At 42.1% G+C, this 21,970-nt stretch overlaps 1 protein-coding gene across 1 annotated transcript in view; it reads left to right on the forward strand.

Annotated features, from left to right (window-relative positions):
- LOC120918571 (phospholipid transfer protein) overlaps window positions 1-16,406 on the forward strand; it is a 92,742-nt gene extending 76,336 nt beyond the window's left edge. The window contains exons 11-16 of the mRNA XM_040330224.1: window positions 2,362-2,526; window positions 6,087-6,154; window positions 13,353-13,395; window positions 13,477-13,540; window positions 15,699-15,775; window positions 15,871-16,406. Of these exons, the coding sequence (XP_040186158.1) occupies window positions 2,362-2,526; window positions 6,087-6,154; window positions 13,353-13,395; window positions 13,477-13,540; window positions 15,699-15,775; window positions 15,871-15,993 (540 nt within the window). The 3' untranslated portion in view covers window positions 15,994-16,406. The remainder of the gene's footprint in view (window positions 1-2,361; window positions 2,527-6,086; window positions 6,155-13,352; window positions 13,396-13,476; window positions 13,541-15,698; window positions 15,776-15,870) is intronic.
- Window positions 16,407-21,970: the final 5,564 nt, after the last annotated feature.

A 21,970-nucleotide genomic window follows, 5' to 3' on the forward strand; every position in this document is an offset into this window, starting at 1 on the left:
AGGTGTCTGACATTTTTTTCCTTACTCATGTTTTCTGACTGTTTTTCACTAGTTTTGCACTTGGCTAGGGTCAGTGTCACTACTGGTAGCATGAGGCGATACTTGGACCCTATAAAGGTTGCGCAGGCAGTCCAACTCCTCCAGGATGGCACATCAATGCGTGTCATTGCCAGAAGGTTAGCCGTGTCTCCCAGCAGAGTCTCAAGAGCATGGAGGAGATTCCAGGAGACAGGCAGTTACTCTAGGAGAGCTGGGCAGAGCCGTAGAAGGTCCTTAACCCATCAGCAGGACCGGTATCTGCTCCTTTGTGCAAGGAGGAACAGGATGAGCACTGCCAGAGCCCTACAAAATGACCTCCAGTGGGCCACTGATGTGAATGTCTCTGACCAAACAGTCAGAAACAGACTTCATGGTGGTGGCCTGAGGGCCTGACGTCCTCTAGTGTGCTCTGTGCTCACTGCCGGACACTGTGGAGCTCGATTGGCATTTTCCATTGAACACCAGAATTGGCAGGTCCGCCACTGGTGCCCCATGCTTTTCACAGATGAGAGCAGGTTCACCCTGAGCATATGTGACAGACGTGAAAGGGTCTGGAAAAGCCACAGAGAACTTTATGCTGCCTGTAACAACATTCAGCATGACCGGTTTGGTGGTGGGTCAGTGATGGTCTGGGGAGGCATATCCATGGAGAGACGCACAGACCTCTACAGGCTACACAATGGCACCCTGACTGCCATTAGGTATCTGGATGAAATCCTTGGGCCCATTGTCAGACCCTACGCTGGTGAAGTGGGTCCTGGGTTTCTCCTGGTGCACGACAATGCCTGGTCTCATGTGGCGAGAGTATGCAGCCAGTTCCTGGAGGATGAAGAAATGTATACCATTGAATGGCCCCCAGGCTCACCTGACCTAAATCCAAAAGAACACCTCTGGGACATTATTTTTCGGTCCATCCGGTGCCGCCAGGTTGCACCTCAATCTGTTCAGGAGCTCAGTGATGCTCTGGTCCGGATCTGGGAGGAAATACCCCACGACACCAACCGTCATCTCATTAGGAGCATGCCCTGATGTTGCCAGGCATGCATACAAGCATTTGGGGGCCATACAAGCTACTGAGGACCATTTTGAGTTGTTGCAATGACATTTCAGCAAAATGGACTAGCTTGCTGCATAATGTTTTCACTTTGATTTTCAGGGTGTCTTTGAATTCAGCCCTCTGTAGGTGGATAATTTTTATTTCCATCAAATGATGTGCCATCCTTTCATTCCTAACACATTTCCCAGTCCATATCAGTATAGATATCCAGCATGAGATTTTTGCCCGTTGAGATCTGATATGTTTTCAATGTGCTCCTTTAATTTTTTGAGAAGTGTATATAAAGCCTTATAATAATAATAATAATAATAATAATAATAATAATAATAATAATAATAAGCTTAAAGTAAAAATGAATCAAATGTTTTTATTACAATAGGATAAAATAGGTAATGTTGAACCCCAGTCAGGGTTGTTATCTGTGTTATCATTGGAGAGTCTTCCCTTGTGTCCACACAGACAGTGGGAGCAAATCCCTCCCTGAAGTAAGCGTAAATCAGACAGTTTTTATTTAGACAGGTGTGCCCACTGGAAGATTTGCACTCGCCTTCTGTTATATGGACAGCTGTAAAATATTGGATGCCCTTTCACTGTCCACATGACAATGGCTACCATTTCAAATGCAGAGGGTGCATTTTCCCAGTGGGGCACAGATTGCAATAAAATCCTGACAATGACTTTTATTTTACATAAAATGTTTTGGCTTTAGTTACACATTGAGCTGTCTATGAATAAACACGTATTTCGTTTTCGCATTACCTCTTTAGTATGTCATGGTTGATAATGAATGAAATGGGCATTGACACAAGTCTCCAGGCACAAATTGAGACTGGGGATCTGGTTTAGGAATACAACAAAAGACACTCTATTTTCGATTATATCTAACAAATATTGGGGATTAATCTTTTCTGTTCAGTAGATTTTTGTTGTGCTTTTTTTTTTTTCTCAAAAAGGGAAGGAGCAGGAGTGTGTGGTAAGTGGAGGTAGATTGGGCTGGCTGCAGTTGGTTGCTCAGTGGTGGGGTGGAGGCTGTCATCCCTCCCAAGGGCTCAGGCTGTAGGGTAAGTTATCATTTTCACAGGTAGCTGAGACTTGAGGGACTTAGAAAGGGGAACGAGGGTTCCCATGTTTTGAGAAATTTGGGCTGTGAGTCAGTAATAACACTGGATAGTTTCTCAATAATTAAAAACGTATTCCTGTATTCTTTCATTTCTTGAAAATGTACCCTTTTATTCTTTTAAATTTGGTGATTTTCATGTTTATAGGATCCTTCTGTGGCTGAGTCCCCAATGAAGCTAGAATTAAAGGTTTCCACTCCCCCCCGCTTTACCATAAAGCCTGCTGGAACAAGTGTCTCGGTCAACGCCATCTTAAACATTTACCTGATTCCACCAGATCAGCCCCCTGTGCAGTTGAGCAGCATGACCATGGTATGTGATAATGCTTAGCTTTAATATTGTTGCTGCTAACCAATTAAGGAAAACTCCAACTTTTGTAAAAAAAAAAATACTACACTTAACGTACATGAGCCACATTGTGTTTTAAAAGCAACAAATAATTTTGTTATATTTTGTCTTTATTCGTTGTACGTGTCTCTGTAAGGCCCAGCCGTGGGGACCCAGTTCCGAAACTCCGTGACCGCGCTCGCGGGACCCGATCGCCGGCGGTGTCCTGCGATCGGTCACCGGAGCTGAAGAATGGGGAGAGGTGTGTGTAAACACACCTTCCCCGTTCTTTATTGTGGCAGTGTTTTAGTGATCGTCTGTTCCCTGATATAGGGAAAGACGATCACTGACATCACACGTACAGCCTCGCATAAAAATGCAATAAAACTATCCCCTATATGGAATTGCTATAAATTTTGCGCAAACCAATCGATAAACGCTTATTGCGATTTTTTTTTTTACCAAAAATAGGTAGAATAATACGTATCGGCCTAAACTTGGGGATATTTATTATAGCAAAAAGTTAAAAATATTGAATTTTTTTCAAAATTGTCGCTCTATTTTTGTTTATAGCGCAAAAAAATAAAAACCGCAGAGGTGATCAAATACCACCAAAAGAAAGCTCTATTTATGGGAAAAAAGGACGCCAATTTTGTTTGGGAGCCACGTCGCATGACCGCGCAATTGTCAGTTAAATCGAAGCAGTGCCGAATCGCAAAAAGGGGCAAGGTCCTTAACCTGCATAATGGTCCGGGTCTTAAGTGGTTAAAGAGGAGTGCATAATTTTCCCGGTAGAGGGAGTCTATAGATAGGGTGAGATATATCCTAATATATGGAACAGATTTGGTGGCCCATTAAAAATCGAGGTTAGATTTAAGCAATAAGCAGGTAGAGGACGATAAATTTATGTTCATGGACTATAGATTTATTTCTATTTAGCGGTAACCCAGAGCTTTAGATAAGGCCTGGAGCAATTAAAGTGGATGTAAACCCTCCATACACCTAGTGAAGTGAACAGCCTCAGATGATACATGGGGATGAACCAAATCTCCCTACATAGGTTTTACATGTATATCTGCTGTCATTGTATGCTGCTGGTGGGTAAGGCTCCCTGTGCTCCTCGCCGGCAGAACACAGTAGTTTTCTGGAAGGTTTTCCCCCATCAACACAGTCAACTCATGGTTGAAGGTAGGACAACTGCATAATGTATGGCCCAACTCCTTCTGAATTCATATATTTATTAAAGTGTTCTCTCCTTCTCTCCTCTTTTTCTTATTTTTGCAGCATGATGGTAGTTTAAAAAGATAGAACACATAATTTTTTTTTTAATTCCCTAGTGTATGGGAATAAAATTAAAAAAATGTAATGCAGTATGTCTAATGTAGTCTAAACTACAGTACATATAAACCCAATCAATAACATTCAACCACTTAACCCCCGGACCATATTGCTGGTCAAAGACCAGAGCACTTTTTGCGATTCGGCACTGCGTCACTTTAACTGACAATTGCGCCGTCGTGCGACGTGGCTCCCAAACAAAATTGGTGTTCTTTTTTCCCCACAAATAGAGATTTCTTCTGGTGGTATTTTATCACCTCTGTGGTTTTTAGTTTTTGCGCTATAAACAAAAATAGAGCGACAATTTTGAAAAAAAATCAATATTTTTTACTTTTTGCTATAATAAATATTCCCCAAAAATATATAAAAAAACATTTTTTTTCCTCAGTTTAGGCTGATATGTATTCTTCTACCTATTTTTCGTTAAAAAAAAATTGCAATAAACGTTTATTGATTGGTTTGCGCAAAAGTTATAGCGTTTACAAAATAGGGGGTAGTTTTATGTCATTTTTATAAATATTGTTTTTTTCGGTACTGCGACATTATGGCGGACACTTCGGACACTTTTGACACATTTTTGGGACCATTGGCATTTTTATAGCGATCAGTGCTATAAAAATGCATTGGTTTACTATAAAAATGCCACTGGCAGGGAAGGGGTTAACACAAGGGGGCGGGGAAGGGGTTAAGTATATTCCCTGGGTGTGTTCTAACTGTAGGGGGGGTGGACTCACTAGGGGAAATGACTGATCGCTGTTCATACATTGTATGAACAGACGGCCAGGCATTTCTCCCCTGACAGGACCGGGAGCTGTGTGTTTACACACACAGCTCCAAGTCCCCGCTCTGTAACGAGCAATCGTGGGTGCCCCGGCGGAGTGGCCGCTTAGAGAGACGACGTTATACAACGGGCTCTCGCCACAGGGGAGCCGACCTCCCGCCGTAGAACTGCGGCGGCTGGTCGGCAAGTAGTTAACCTGCCTGGCGGTGTTCCCGAGTCTGACTCGGGGTTAGATTTTCCTGCTGCGATCGGTAACCCCGAGTCAGACTCGGGCTCGCCTCGCTAGATCCACAGGCACTTTTTACTTACCTTGTCCCTGGATCCAGCGATGCCACCGCGCTGTGTGAGCGAGCGGGACCTCGCTCGATTCACACAGTGCCTCCGTGTGACGCCGATCTCCGTTCCCTGTGACGTTACGACGCACGGGGACGGAGAACGGCGCCAAATTCAAAAAAGTAAACAAACACTAAACATACAGTATACTGTAATCTTATAGATTACAGTACTGTATGTAAAAAAAACACACCCCCCCTTGTCCCTAGTGGTCTGTCCTGTGTCATGCATGTCATTTTATATAATAAAAACCTTTCTTTCTCCCTGCAAACTGTAGATTGTCCATAGCAACCAAAAGTGTCCCTTTATGTCAAAAATAGTTTTAGATCAGCTACAAAACAGCGATAATAAATTATAATCACTTGCAGAATTGTGCGATAGCGATTTGTGGGGAAATTCGTCATAAAAAAAAAAAAATAATGACAGCAACAATTCTGCAACTGAGCAAATTTCAGTGATTTTAATTTGATTACATTATTGAATAATTTTTATTATAATTATATTATTATTTGTTATAATTATTTATAATTATTTATTATATTATAATTTATAATTTTGTTTTTAAAAAAATTTCATACCCGGGATGCCTACTAGTCTCTTGTTTGGTCAGATTTAAGTGAGTTATTTCTAAAAATTACAGACCTACAATATAAAACGCCAAATTTCCTTGCAAATAATGGTACCGCTTTCAGCATGTTTTTTCTGAAAGAATCATACCGCCAGGGAGGTTAATATAAGCTTTAATATGTAAAAAAATAAATAAAAAAAATGTCAATCTTGCCATGAAAGTCCTCTTGTTCAGGCACATCCTGTGATAAAATAAAAACTTTCTCTCGATTGTGCTGCTGCATTGTCATTCTGTGACGTGTTCCTGGCCAATGCTGAAGTGAGTGCATATACTGTAAATATGAAGTGTCTGAAAGGGGCTAGAGGAGATTAGCAGCACTGACATGCAAAAACGGCGCAAAGAAGTAAGAACGTTTTCTGTTTAAAAGAAAGGCAATTGTTTATGATACATAGTGCTTTAGGAAACAAAATGTCACCAGTTGGGGGTCCAATATTGTTTAATTCACGACTGTCTATCCTTCTCCAGGAATCCCGTCTTAACGCCAGGGTGACTCTGAGGAAAACTACATTACAAGTTCATCTGGACCTTAAGCGGTAATGTAACTCCTTTCTCCTTACCGGTCATGTGTATTGCTCTGAAGGGCCTGTGTAGTGTATGTGGGACTATGCATTTTACGGTGCGTTACTGCAAATGCGATGCAACACATATACTGTGGTAAAAAGAAACAAAGGAAGCGCGCTCTTATATCAAAAATTACATATCACCATAGTGAATAAACAAATAAAATTAATAAATGCATCTTTATTTAAATTATAAAAAATACATAAAAATTGTGAAGTCCAGGGCTCTAGTCCTGCGGGAACGCGTGGGAACGGAGTTCCTGCACTTTTTTCACAGCAGGAACGCAGTTCCCTTTGCAGGACTAGAGCAGCTGAGCCGCCAGAGCCAATCCTTCACTAAGCGGCGATGCCCAGCTCGAGTCACTGTCAGGGGAAGGCGAACCTTAGCAATCCTTTATGTTACTGGCCGCTTCCTGTATATGGATTCATCAGGTAGTGTGCGGGTATTCCGTCACTGTCTCCTGCAATGTCTCCTGGGAGCTTTTGTCATTGTTCCCAGGAGACATTCCGGAGGTCTTCCGCGAGTTATCGCGGGATTTAGAAAGAACTTGCTTAAAAAAACATGCGGTTTAGTAATTATGCATATGAGCGTATCATTTTTTATTTTTTTGGTGGGGGAGTGGATCTTGGGTGGGAGTTCCCACACTTTTTTCCCCAGGACTTGACCCCTGGTGAAGTCCATGTATAAATCCCACATGTGAATAATGTCCTTAGTGAGTAGAGGAAAGGTTCCCAATCACCAGCATGCAGCACACTATGCACTCACCAGACTTAATTGACCCCTATTACAGGGAGTCAAATTTACGCATATGGGAAAATCCAAGATGTCATACATGAGGTCACAGGTATGAATTCAAACCGCTGCTGCTGTCATCTATTCAATATATACATAGATAGCATATTCAAAGCTCCAGTGTGGCCATATGGAGAGGGAGAGGAAAGAACATTCTCATGGTGCAGTATTTCAAATCATTTATATTGCACTTACATCAAAGAAGACAGGGATCAGCATGTATTGTATAGGAATCACCGGTTTGCGCTCCTCGTGTGTTCCAGTCGACCGGAAATTACGTTCCTCATTGTTTGAGATAAGTAATTTCCAGCCAGCTGAAACACAGGTGGAGCGCAAAGCGGCAATTCCTATACAATACATGCTGATCCCTGTTCTCTTTAAGTGCAATGTAACCTTCTTTTTTCAATAAATTATTTGAAATACTGTACCATGAGAGTGTTCTTTTCTCTCCCTCTCTATATGGCAACACTGGAGCTTAGAATACGCAATCTCTCTATATATTGAATGGATGACAGCAGCAGTTTAAATTCATTCCTGTGACCTCATGTATGGCATCTTGAATTTTCCCATACATGTAATTTGACTCCCTGTAATAGGGGTCAATTAAGTCTGGTGAGTGCATAGTGTGCCTGCATGCTGGTGAAGAGGAACCTTTCCTACAGTCACTAAGGACATTATTCACATGTGGGATTTATACATGGACTTCACAATTGATATACTTTTTTTTTATAATTTAAATGAAGATGTATTTATTTATTTGTTTGTTCACTATGTTAATATGTAATTCATGATATAAGAGCAAAGTTCCTTTGTTTCTTTTCACGTTATAGGTGTTTTTACACTTTCCCACACCCCGCTCTTTATTGTAGTTTATTGGTTTTTGGTCAGTGGCGGTGCATCCATTGAGGGCGCAGGAGCGCAACCCCCTATCGCTCCTGCACCGCCACTGAAAAACAATACATAGATTCGAGCACCGGCCATCGGAATAACGGCAGCTGGTTGGATGTGAAAGTGTCTATCAGAGCCAGCGGCTGTATTCGGCTTCCAATCAGTTAACCAGGTGACGCACGGGGTGTGCATTCCTTGGTTAACACTGACACGCATCTCAGCCAATCATCTCAATTCATTTTGAATGGCAACCCAATGCATTGGGATTTAAAGGTCTGTGCATTGTGGTGCCTTGCGTAAAAAAATAGACAATTTTAGACATCTCGTAGCATAGACTACATAAGCAATTTTTGATTTTTCATTAAGAGTGTTTTCCCTAGTTAATAAATGTCTCTTTTACAGCACATTCAACTGTGTTGCAAATGATACAACTGACAATGTTGCTTCGAGCTTAAGAATTACTGTATAAGCACTAGGGGCTGAGCCAAGCGGAGCAGACATGCTTGCCTGAAGCTCTGCTCTCTGAGAGAAGGATAAAGGCGAATAACGGCGGGTGTTCACCAAACACCCGCACATAAAATATATCAATCTGTGCCCACAGCACTCCTGAATTGAGGGGTCTCGGTCCCTGTGTCATTGGACAGAATATGGGTCCCAAAATCAACAAAACAGAACTGCCTCACTGCACAGCCAAAACAGCGCTGCACTAGTCTGCCTCAGGTACATCCAGCGGTGATGATATCGACCTAAAGGCATATACTGTCTCACAGACTGCACCATATGATTCTGAAGTACACTGAGTATTTGGAAGATTCACTTCAGAATAAAATCACCTCACTAGTTACACTGAAACAAATAGAAACAAACGCTTCAAAAAGCATTGAAAAGCACCTCTGACCATATTACTACTAGCCTTACCAAGGAAATAAGAGAGATGGGTCAGCGCTTATTCACACTTGAAACCAGAGTAGATGCCTCAGAAATTAACACTGTAGAATACTATAAAGAAATTGATAATTAAATTAAAGAGGAAAATGCTAAATTACAGACAAGATTGGAAGACTACGAAAATCGTGCTAGACGTTCTAATTTGCGTATTAGAGGTATTCCTGAAACTGTACTTGCTACAATGACAGCACTTTTTCAGGGACTACAACCAGCCATCCCGATAGGCCATCTGGAAATGGACAGGGTTCATAGAGTCCTAACACCTAAAAAATCTGATGGTCCACCCCGCAATATCATTGCAAAGTTTAATTTCTACAGAACAAAAGAACAACTACTATCTGCAGCAGTAAATAAAGAAACTCTTAACTTCCAAGGAGATAATTACCAGCTTTTTGTAGACTTGTCCCAACTTTCAATAAATAAAATAAGGGCTTTAAAACCCTTACTACAAGTATTACAACGCAATCAAATTACATATCAGTGGGGATTCCCCTTTTCAGTGCGTTTCGCATTTCAAGGCTTGAAATTTACGGGGAAAAAAACGAACTACCTTCAAGACATGCATCTGCTGAACTCGACACAGAATCAAGAAACCACTCGACGAAGACCGACATCATCTTCTCCAAATAAATCTTCTGCGTTGCCAAGGAGAGCAGAGCTCACATGAAAGGGGTTGATATCAATCGCCTGATCAACTGAAGAATACTATATACTCAAATTTCTCTCTCTCTACTTGATGGATAAGTTCACGCATCTAATTAATTCTTATTATATTTAGACACACTCGGTTATGATAATGTGGAAATTAGCTATTTTTTCCATTTTCATAACTTCATACATCTAGGATCCATTCTTCATCTATCTCTTGATTAATAAGACAGCTAGACAGTCTTATTATCTTTATTATCTTTTCTTTTGTCATTTATCACCTCAAGGAGATACTTTAATTGTCTTAACAAGTTCTTAACATAACATATTCTAACAACTGCTTTACTTGAGATCCAAGATAAATGGCTTAATGGTCAAAATTGATACATTTTCAATATCCATGTTTCTTTTCCATTATTTGTCCCCCAGTTCCTTCTAGTGCTAAAATATTCTTGATACTTATATACTTATGAAAACTTGCTACTAGTAGGCTTTGTTGTCTTTTTAAGGAATGTTTCTTGCGTTCCCTTTTTGCTACTCTCGGTTAGTTCATTGATATAGTGGACAATCGACATGTACCCTTGGGGGGAGTTTTTTACCCCCCCAACCAAAGTGTTATGAGATGTTTTATTTACTATTCAAAATTAATAACATTTATGTTTCATTATTAAATCTTCTACCCTTTCCTTTTCTATCCTTCCCTATCTCCCCCCCCCCCCCTTCCGCAGGCAAGCCTATCTACACAATGATTTGAAAAACATGATATCTTACCTCATGCATTCATAACCCTATGACTCTGATAAATATACTATGCCTGAATGTTCAGGGCTTGAGCATCCCACAAAAATGCACCAAAGCCATTCGCTCCTTTGCCACTAGAAAAGCACATATCTTGTGCCTTCAAGAAACCCACTTAACACCACAATCCACTCCTAATTTTTTCAGCAAAATGTACTCACAGGTCTACACAGCCTCAGCTTCAACTAAACAGTGAGGCATACTTATTGCATTTCACCGCAATAAGCCATTTACATTATTAAAGGAGATTAAAGACACAGAAGGGCGATATCTGATTCTAACAGGATATTTGCATGATACAGCCACAACAGTAATTTCATATTATGCCCCCAGCAAAAGTCCTACTTCATTCCTCTCTCCTTTTACAGGCAATCAAATCACATAAAATAAGAACGTTACTTTTATGTTGAGATTCCAATCAAACCCTCTTTCCCTTTCTAGACAAATCACCTATATCTCAATCAAATGTCCCTAATAGACACTCTTTTTCACAACTTATTACAAAAAAATATTTAGTAGACTCCTGGCGTGAATTGAATCCAACTAAAAGACAATTTACCCATTATTTACATCCCCATCGCTCATTCTCACGAATAGACCACATATTCCAAATTACAGATATGGTGCCTGAAATCCTAACATCCAAAATGTTACCAATCCCATGGTCGGATCATAGTGAAATACGTACCACTATAGCCTCTACCATTCCAAAAGCACATGATCCGACTTGGCTTCTTGGAGATTACCTACTTAAAAACCCGACACATAAACTTAATATTGAACTTGCACTCCCTCTACTCCTGATATATCTCCGCTCACTCTGTGGGAAGCTCACAAACCAGTTTTATGTGGTATATGTATGAGACAAGCGGCTCTATTTAATCGAGAATGTAGAGCTTTATATAACAAATTAGAAACAAACGTCAACACTTGCTACATGGCATTTCAATCCAATCCTTCCCCTTTGTTGCAATTGCAATTAGATAAGGTTAAACTTGAATTTGACCTGTTTCTCACAGAATCAGCAGATAAAACTAGCAATCGATCATGGGACAATTTTTACATGAAAGCTAATAAACCAGAAACTCTATTAGCCCGCAAACTCAAATCTCACAACTCTCCTACTAAACCTATTCGCCTCAAAATATCTAAAGATATATACTCCAATAAACCAAGGAAAATACTTCAAAAATGTAAAACACATTTAAACACTTTGGGGCAGATCAACGTACAGCGGCGCATTTATCCGCCGGGCGCAGCGTATCTAAGATACTCTACGCCGCCGTAACTTACTTTTTTTTTTTAAATCCACAAAGAATCCGCGCCGTAAGTTACGGCGGCGTAGTGTATCTTTGGCGGCATAATGGCGCGGCATTCAAATCTCTGTGATGGGGGCGTGTTTTATGCAAATACGTTGTGACCTGACGTAAACAGCGTTTTTTTTAAACTGCGCATGCGCCGTCCGTGGGGGTATCCCAGTGCGCATGCTCAAAATTAATCCGGAACAAGCCAATGCTCATGACGGTGACGTCATTCTACGCAAATCCCTATTCGCGAACGACTTACGCAAACGACGTAAAAAAATAAAAAATGCGAGGCGGGAACGACGGCCATACTTAACATTGAGTACGCCTCATAACAGTAGCTTTAACTATACGCCGGAAAAAGCCGAACGCAAACGACGTAAAAAATATGCGCCGGACGTACATTCGTGGATCGCCGTAACTAGCTAATTTGCATACTCGACGCGGAATTCGACGGAAACGCCACCCAGCGGCCACCGAAAAATTGCAGCTTAGATCCGACGGCGTACTAAGACATACGCCTGTCGGATCTAGCCGAGATGCCGTCGTATCTTGTTTTGAAGATACAAAACAAAGATACGACATGCAAAATTTGAAATTACGCGGCGTATCAAGAGATACGCCGGCGTAATACTTTTGTGGATCTGCCCCTCTATATTCTTCTGACACTGAACTGGATACATCCAAAGCAGATGAGTTATTTTCCTACTTTTCCTTCCCCCATTATAAACAACACAGTAAGAGCTACTGGAGAAACTTGTATCGGTTGAAGAACATAGGGGATAGTGGCGCTGTCACCTGGTATATATGATAACAAGTCCATCAATTCAGTCCTTATGAAATTTTTCATATGGATGGAAAATAGCTAAGACTAGAGGTAGGGGGAGAGTGGAGAATGGAAAAAAGACCTGTGTACAATTGCAATAGTCCATAAGCCAGGGCAAGTCTTCAGAGGGAACTTGAGAGCAAACTCCAGGATATGTGAAAAGAAGAAAACAGGCGCCTCCAGTTTAGAACTAATGACATTTAATAGGTAACAGGTGCAATTATCCACTTACATCTAAGTTATGGAAATCCAGCACGTGTCCTTAGCCACATTGATGTGGCGTCTGTCCGACGTTGTACCCTTGTCCTCAGTGTTGACCATAAAGTGAATAACAACACCAAGTTCACTATATTGGCCCCTTATATATGTGTACATGTTGATCATATCCCCCCTTATTCTCCTTCTCAAGAGTGGATAAATTTAGTTCTTCTAATCTTTCCTCATAGCTGAGCTCCTCCATGCCTCTTATCAGTTTGGTTGCCCTTCTCTGCACTTTCTCCAGTTCTCCGATATCCTTTTTGAGAACTGGGGCCCAAAACTGAACTGCATATTCCAGATGAGGTCTTACTAATGATTTGTACAGGGGCAAAATTATCTCTCTCTCTCTGGAGTCCATACCTCTCTTAATACAAGAAAGGACTTTGCTCGCTTTGGAAAGTGCATTTGCCTTTTGGAAATAACCCCCATATGTTGATCGTTCAATAAAAACCTTTGAATGAGAAAATATTTACTGTGTAGTTCAGTCCTGAGGATCATTAAACTTTTGAGTATCTTTTTTAATTAAATTTGAAACATTGACATTCTTTATTTACTATGGAATATTACTAAAAACATTAATATAGACCATTTTATTAAAGCTATGTAATTTATGTTTAGTTGTTCTTTAACCTACTTCCTTTTTTGTACGAGTTGAGAAAAACGTACATACTTTGTTTCTGTAATAAGTGCATTTATTATCCTTCATAGATTCAGAATATATTCCAACAAGTCAGCATTGGAATCCTTGGCGGTGAGTGTATTACTACTGTCTGTTATTTTCAGATGCATTTAAAATAGAAAATGTATTTAATTTTAAATATTTCTACCACAGCTTATACCTTTGCAAGGTCCTCTGAAGACCCTTTTGCAGCTCACTGTGATGCCCGTCCTTAATGGTAAGTTGAATAAGTAATTTATGGGGATTATAAATTATAGAAAACTGGAGGTATTGAAAAAACAGAATTTGTGATACACTTTATGGCCCAAAGTATGAGTTCAGGTATTTCCAGTGATCAAGGATACTGCATAAGTACCAAGACTTTTTAGACAACTGTGCACTTTCAACCTTGTTGCCACTTTGTATTCCAGTAAGACTTAGTTTGCTTAGGTGTAGAGGAAAGTAGCAAGCAAAATAAAGCCCTAAACCTAACCATATTGAGCATCTTGGGGATGAGCTGGTGAATTGGGAGCCAGGTCTTCTTGTCAAACATCAGTGCCTGACCTCACAAATGCTCATTTGGCTATGAAATATTCTAGTCTATTCACATAGGACAGGGGTCTCCAAACTTTTTAAACAAAGGGCCAGTTTATTGTCCTTTAGACTTTAGGAGGGCCGGATTGTGGCCTGCAGGGGCAAAAAATGTTGGCATCATTGAGAATATGGCCTCAGGATTGGTGGTCAATAGGAGGGGTAGTGCCCCTATTAATAGGAGGAATAGTATCCCATCATTGGTATCAGTGGAAGAAAGAGTGCCCCATTGTTGCTGTCAGTTGGAGAAATAGTGCCTCACATCAGTGGAAGGAATAGTGCCCCAAGGGCCGGATAGAAGCTAGCAAAGGGCCACATTTGGCCCTCGGGCGGCAGTTTGGAGACCCCTGACATAGGACATAATATAATTCTGTCACCGCACCTAAACCATAGCTACTGGCTCTGCTTAACCACTTCCTTACTGGGCACATATACCCCTTCCTGACCAGGTGAAATTTCAGCTTGTGGCACTGCGTCACTTTAACTGACAATTGCCCGGTCGTGCGACGTGGCTCCCAAACAAAATTGATGTCCTTTTTTCCCCACAAATAGAGCTTTCTTTTGGTGGTATTTGATCGCCTCTGCGGTTTTTATTTTTTGCGCTATAAACAAAAATAGAGCGACAATTTTGAAAAAAAACAATATTTTTTACTTGTTGCTATAATAAATAGCCCAATTTTTTTTAAAAAACATTTTTTTTCTCAGTCTAGGCGATACGTATTCTTCTACATATTTTTGGAAAAAAAAATTGCAAGAAGCGTCTGGTTTGCGCAAAAGTTATTGCGCTTACAAAATAGGGGACAGAATTATTATTATTTTTTATTATTTTTTTTACTACTTATGGCGGCGATCAGCATTTTTTTCGTGACTGCGACGTTATGGCGGACACATCGGACACTTTTGACACATTTTTGGCGCCATTCACATTTATACAGCGATCAGTGCTATAAATATGCACTAATTACTGTATAAATGTGACTGGCATTGAAGGGGTTAACACTAGGGGGTGAGGAAGGGGTTAAATGTGTACCCTAAATTGTGTTCTAACTGTAGGTGGAGGGGGGGGGGTGACTGGGGGAGGTGACCGATCTGTGTCCCTATGTACAAGAGACACAGATCGGTCTCCTCTCTCCCCTGACAGGACGTGGAGCTCTGTTTTTACACACAGAGCTCCACGTCTTGTCCCTGTAGCCGCAGATCGCGAGTCCCTGGCGGACATCATGGCCGCCAGGCACTCGCATCGGCATCTCAGCGATGCGGCGAGCACGCGCGCGCCGCCGTTGAACGCGCGCACGCCTGCCCCGCTGGATGGCTTTTTACGGCCTGTTAGAGATTGACAACCACCCTGTGGCCGTATAAAGTCGTACGGCCATCGGGTAGAGGTTAAGGAAACACATTTCAGCAGTTAGGTTAAATAGGTGCAGCACGATCATATAGTAGAATACAGCATACTTTTTCTCTCAGGGATTCCTTCAGCAACTTTACCTGTTACCAAAGTCATACGCACCCTAAAAACAAAAATTACACAGGCTCAAGTACGTGTATCCTGCCCCACTAGAGTGCCCAGGCCTGGCATTTGTCGTCTTTGATACAAAACAAAGAGCTGAATTGTGTAAGGTTGGCATACATAAATGAGAACACACTAAGAACAAAGAGATGAGGTTGAGGTACAGAAAAGGAAACCACCCTGAGCGAAAGGGACTCGATACTGGTAGCCATGTATGAAGGAGACATCTCTTTAAATTGACGCAAGGTTTTTATGAGAAATAAAAGATTCTACCTATCTATTTACCTATGTTCCACAGAAAGAACAAAGCATGGGGTCAGCATCCCACTTCCTGAAGGGTTGGATTTCACCAGGGAAACAACTACACATCATGCTGTAAGTTGCCAATATTCCACACATAATTTAATCTTACATGTTGGTGCCCTTACTAAGAATAAGAGGTGTGATGTTGCTATCTATGTTTTATGCAGGGTTTCATTCTTATTGGTGGAGATCTACACTTCTCCCAGAGTTTACGTGAAGTCATCAATAAATACCGTACTGAGACAACAGCTCTTCCTGAAACCACCCAAAGCTCCAATGAGGCTGTCTGAGATCCAGCATACCCAAGTCTCTCTGGAGACCATAGAATGAGTGTACTCTAAGATTGAGCTCGGTGAGAGCATATCAGAAATCGAAGGCACCTTCGAGGTGGCCAAACAATTCAAAGTGATTCATCCAGAACCATCCAGTAGTCTAAAGGAAGGCCCATGGATCATTTTAGACTATCAAACGCATTGTATGAAGGCATCTGGAGGGATCTTATGTCTGATTTTTAGAATACCAGCGCACATATTTGTTTTTATCCAACAAGAGACATTTATTGATATTACATAATTATTATAAAAACCGATTACATATTTGAAAGACTTTACCATCCATGAGAAAAGCCAATTGTCTAACATTTATGATCAATAAATAACTAACAGATAACATACAAAATAACAGAGAGGTCTGGTTTAACAAAGATGTGTGTAGTGTCTCATTGATTGGGGTGATCTAGAGGGGTTGGTATTGATGAAGTGAAGTAGTATGGTGAAAGCTGCTTCAAGTCTGTCTGTTGGTACATGACAAAGAAAATGAAAATTAACAAAGGATAAGTCACAGCTCCCAACTGTCCCTAATTTGGAGGGACTGTCCCTGATTTGGAACAATGTCCCCCTGTCCCTTATTCCTCCTCCTTTGTCTCTCATTTTGGTCTGATCTATATAGATGTATATAAAATGCACTTTTTATCTATCAAAAAGTGTTTCCCAGTGCTAAACCTTTCATCTGATTTCTAAATTGCTGCATTTGTAAATTTCAGAAGCCAATATAAAGGAATAATAGTGGTAAAAAAAAGCACTTGTGGGTTTAACCAATCTTGTTTTTTGTACAATTCTCCTTTAAGGGGGTGTGGTAAGGGGTGTGTCCTAAGCCTGCATATTTTTGATGATAGGTGTCCCTCATTCCCATCTCAAAAAGTTGGGAGGTATGGATAAGTGCACTGTCAAACAACATGCACTTATCCTTTTTATCTCCCCTGCCTGATCTATAATATCCTAGCCTACCCAGATGATTACTTGCCTCCATCCCACAGCCATGGTCTGGCCTCCAGCAATGAGGTGGGTTTATAATAATTTTGTGTAATTTTAGATAACATGTACTAATGCGCTTTCCAAAAAAAGGCCTACATTCACTGCTCTGCGCTGTGATTGCACCTGCCAGATGTCACTTCTGAGTCTAGTAGTGATGTAAGGGCAAGTGGGAGGAACTATTAGGGTAGTGAATTTATTTTGGATAAAGATGTAACCCAACGTATGTGTGTGTATAGTTCTAATGCTGACCATACACATGCATTTTTTTAGGCAAGTTCAACCAGCTTGCAATTGCAAAAATGGCCAATTAAATCAATATATCCAACTATTGACAAATATATAGAAACTGAAATAATCAAAACTGTTGATAGTGGGAAATTTCCTGCTAGGCCAGCAAAGCCGCCTGCCCTGGGGCCGGTTTGAGGGCAGCAGCGCCCGTAAAAATATGGCTGCGGGCCCAGGTTGACATGTCAACTGCACATGCGCTGTTCCGAAGCCAAAGCCCGTACACGCTCAGCCATTTTCGGCCGGGCGCATGCGCAGTGATGCAATGGCGCCATTTTTAAATGTAAGGCAGAAGTGGCACTCGTTTTGACGAGGTCTCGGTGGTGACGCGTGCCTCTCATCACACCTGGGGGACCTCCGCAGCCTCTGACCACCTTCTGTTATTACTCTCCTGTACCATGTCCGCAGCCTCTGACATCTCCTCCTGTACCATGTCCACACAGCCTATGACCACCTCCTGTACCATGTCCACACAGTCTATGACCACCTCCTGTACCATGTCCACACAGTCTATGACTACCTCCAATACCATGTCGGCACAGTCTAAGACCACCTCCTATACCATTTCCACACAGCCTATGACCGCCTCCTGTACCATTTCCACACAGCCTATGACCACCTCCTGTACCATGTCCGCACTCACAATGCACAGTGATACTGAAAATTTTATCCAGCTCGCACTAAATTTATTACGAACTTTGCTTAAAGAAATGGCCAAATGTTCACCATGAAAGAGGCTGTTAGTGTTGTAAACTAGTTTTATCTTCAATAATAATTATAGCTATTTGAACATTTCATCCATCCCTTAAATAACTATACTATAAGTAAGGCAGCCCATAGATGATACCATTTTTTTTCATTCAACCAGCAGGCTGAACAAAAAAAAACTGCCCTCCATCCACATAAAATGTGTTGGAATTCCTCCTGCTGAGCTATTGTATTCTGACAGTGGGGAGACTTCTTCACTGTTATGCCGTGTACACACAGTCTGAATTTCCGACAACAAATGTTCGGTGGGAGCTTGTTGTCCGAAATTACGACCGTGTGAAGGCTCCATCGGACATCCAACTAAAATTTGAGAGCTGGTTCTCAAATTTTCTGACAACAAAATCCGTTCTCGTAATGTACGATCATGTGTGGACAATTCCGACACACAAAATTCCACGCATACTGTAAATCAAGTACGAGACAGAAGCGATCGGTCTGGTAAAACTAGAGTTCATAATGTAGATAGCACCAGGGCTGCTGTTACAAATCACGGGGCCCCATACAGCCTACCTGGCAGGGCCCCCCAATATATCAAGACCATATTTTTACAAAAAATACACTAAAATCATTATTAGTGGACACAAACATAACAGAGAACCTGTGTGAATTAGCCCTTTATTTGTTTTTTACATACAAAAATGATATTCACAATGACAAGGGGGCACACGGGGGGGGGGGGGAAATCAGAAGCAGGCAGAACAGGGAGGGGAATCAATGTCGAGAAAGCAATTACAGGAATGATGACCTGTGTCTGCGTCTCTCTCTGAAAGACAGCAGGAGTGTGAGAAAATGGCTTTCAGCTGCCGCAGAGAGCAGCACAGGGCATCCTTCTGCAAATGCCTCTCCGCCAAAACACACTAATCCCCCCTGCTGTTTGGGCCCGCCTGTGTGCCCGGGCCCCCTACAGGAGGACTGGTGGTCCCCCCCTATCAGCGGCCCTGGATAGCACATTCAACACGCTGTAACGGACTGAAAATCATGAGGCTGAAACCAAACATCTACAAACATGACTGGTATTGAACTTCCCTTTTCTAGTGCCGTCGTACGTCTTGTACGTCACCGCGTTCTTGGCGTTCGGAATTTCCAACAACATTTGTGCGACCGTGTGTATGCAAGACAAGTTTGAGTAAACATCCGTCGGGAAAAAAATCCACGGTTTTGTTGTCGGAATTTACGATCGTCTGTACGCGGCATTAGAATACACTGATCAGTGTTGCAGACTATAGCTGGCAGTGCTGATTGAGCGGGGAAAAGCCACCAGGGCAGTTGTACAGCAGTCAGTCGATAGATTGACTTCTGTACAACCTTCCTGTCCATGCATGGATCGAAATTTGGCCAGTTCAGCAAGGATTTCAAATTCATGAATGGCCAGCTTAACATGGCTGATGAGTAAAAGTGTAGTGCTACCCCTGGAGAAGCCACATTTTTTGGGGTCCTCCTGCCCTGTTCTGTATCTGGACCCTACAATCACAGATTCACCTGGAACTGTAGGATGGCTTTACTGAAACAAACATAAGCCCTGAAAGAACAATAGCAGTTGCTTTAGAACAGTAATAAATGTGAACACAAGGTTTTCTTCAGGCAGGGTAAATGGAAGCACGGTATACAAGTGTCCATAATAAAGAATGGCCTACCTAGTAATTAGAATACCCTGCCTAAGCCACTGACCATTGGATAATTAACTACTCAGTTCTCCTGGCACTGGAGTCCTTCAAATATTGGTGCAGTGATCACTCTCCTATAAAAGTATTTGTAATCTGCAGAATATATAAAAGGCCAACAGCCCTCCTTGGCAGGACATTGCTCTCAGCTACTTACAAGATAAGAAAATAGCAATATAATAACACATAGTGATGGCCCATAGGCCTTTCATCACACTAATGCTTTGAAGTTGTCCTCCCAGGAGCAGGCAATTCTGGATGACCGCTCCTATGTTCATGATGGAGGTGGAATTAAGATAGGCTGAATTTCCTGGGTAAGATCAACTCTGGGCTTCCCTTTTAAGCTTGCACCACATTGATGATCCCCTTCTTGTGGCTCTGCCTTATATTTCTCTGCTACTGAAGTCCCATGCAGCTTGGTTCTCAGCACAGCTCTCTGAAGCTCTGGTGTCTTTAGCACACACCGTTCAGGCAGGTCACACCACAGTCATGTATGTCTCTCTCTGCTGCTTTGTCTCCTCCTGGGCTCTGGCACTCTGCTAGGTTCAAGCATGGGAGTAGCATAAGGGGTTGCAGGGGTCACAATCGCAACCCCCCCTTTAGCTCCAAGAGGCCCCAGCAGCCTCCCTGTCATATCATATCCTCCACAAAGTCCGATCTGCCCTAGGGCCCCACAGCCACGCTCCAGTACTGGGCTTCTACAACCCTCCAATCACATTGGCTGGGGAGCAGCTGTGAGGCATTTCCTGAATGGAGAGGAGCACGAGGTGAGAACAGCCCAGGATGGGGAAGTGTCTGTGCTGTGTGCTGGCAACATGGAATGGTAACTGTGCTTAGAGAGGCAAGAGGTAGAGAGTGCCGTCCTATAGCCATGATGGGACCGATGTCATTGGTGAGGTAAGACACCGCTCAGTGTCTCCTAGTCACCAGTTGGGATTCTCTGTACCCCTCACCCAGGGATGTCCCACTTCCCTGACAACTGGGGAAAAGACACACACCTCCAGGAGGTGACCTTCCCCCAACACCTGCCAACACTGACAGAGAAACCTTCAGAAATTGCTAAAACAAATCCCTTAACACCTCCTCAGGGGGCCCCTGAAGGGCTGTAGGCTCCAGATTTTGTGTCACGTGGCTTTGCCCTCCCAGATCTAAGTTGCGCCCCCCCAAAGCCCCCTGACCACCCCCTCCTCCGGTTTAATCCATGTGTAGTGTGGGGGGGGGGGGTGCTGTATACAGTGTTGGGATGTGAAAGGAGCTCTGCCAAGTGACCTGTCAGGGGTCCCTGTCCTCTGATTCTCCAGCACTAATTCCTGTCCTCTGATGTAAAGAGGAACTCTGTGAACTCAAAACCCTTAAGCCACTTTGAGTATCTTGGCGTGTGGTGGGTGTGTCTGCACACACGGTGGAAGCAGTGGGTGGTAATGGGGGGGTGCCCAGGTCAACTTTTGCATTGGGCCCACAAGCTTCAAGCTACACCTCTGGGTTCAAGCATAGTTTTAGGCCATGGCTGCAGCTAATCAAAATCCTTTTGTGTTCTTCATCTTTCCTACTCTGTCCATCACTGCAGAGAGGGAGTACGATTTGTGACAGTAATGTTCTTACAGACCACTTAAAGGAGCCACTGGCTATCAATACAAAAGGTTTGGCTATGAAAAGCAATTGTCAAACATACCCAATCTATATATACAGAACCAATGCTGCATTACCATTTAATGGGAGACAACTGTCATAGGAGAAATGCAAACACACAACAATGTGGCTGTCATATGACCATCCTGTTTACTTTGTCAGCCACAGAAATAAAGGACAGCAAAGAAATGGACTAAATATCTACATGTGGAATTTACAACCACCAAATCTGCTCAATAAATAGTAGGTGTACCGGTGCCTTATTCAGGGTTTTCATGGCTGAAATGGTTGGTACTGTTGACCAACCCTGCTGCCATGACTGTTATTACTACTGGAAGAAAATGGTGTGCTGTAGTGAAGTTCAGGTTGACAATGCAAAGGTGTTTGAACCTCTCATTGATGAAAAGGGATATAAAATCATAAGCACTTTACTCTACTAAGTAGGATAAAGCCCAAATCATGAGTTGAAAAATATCATGTTAATGCCAATCTTACTAACAATGTAGTTATTTATGGAGGATAACTAAGCCTGCAGATTTCAGGGATCTGTCAGGAATGATTACTTGAGGCTGAACTCTTCTCTTCAGAACCCAAGTTTCCTGACTGAAATG

This window comes from Rana temporaria, chromosome 12 (assembly GCF_905171775.1).
Source record: "Rana temporaria chromosome 12, aRanTem1.1, whole genome shotgun sequence".
Taxonomy (NCBI): domain Eukaryota; kingdom Metazoa; phylum Chordata; class Amphibia; order Anura; family Ranidae; genus Rana; species Rana temporaria.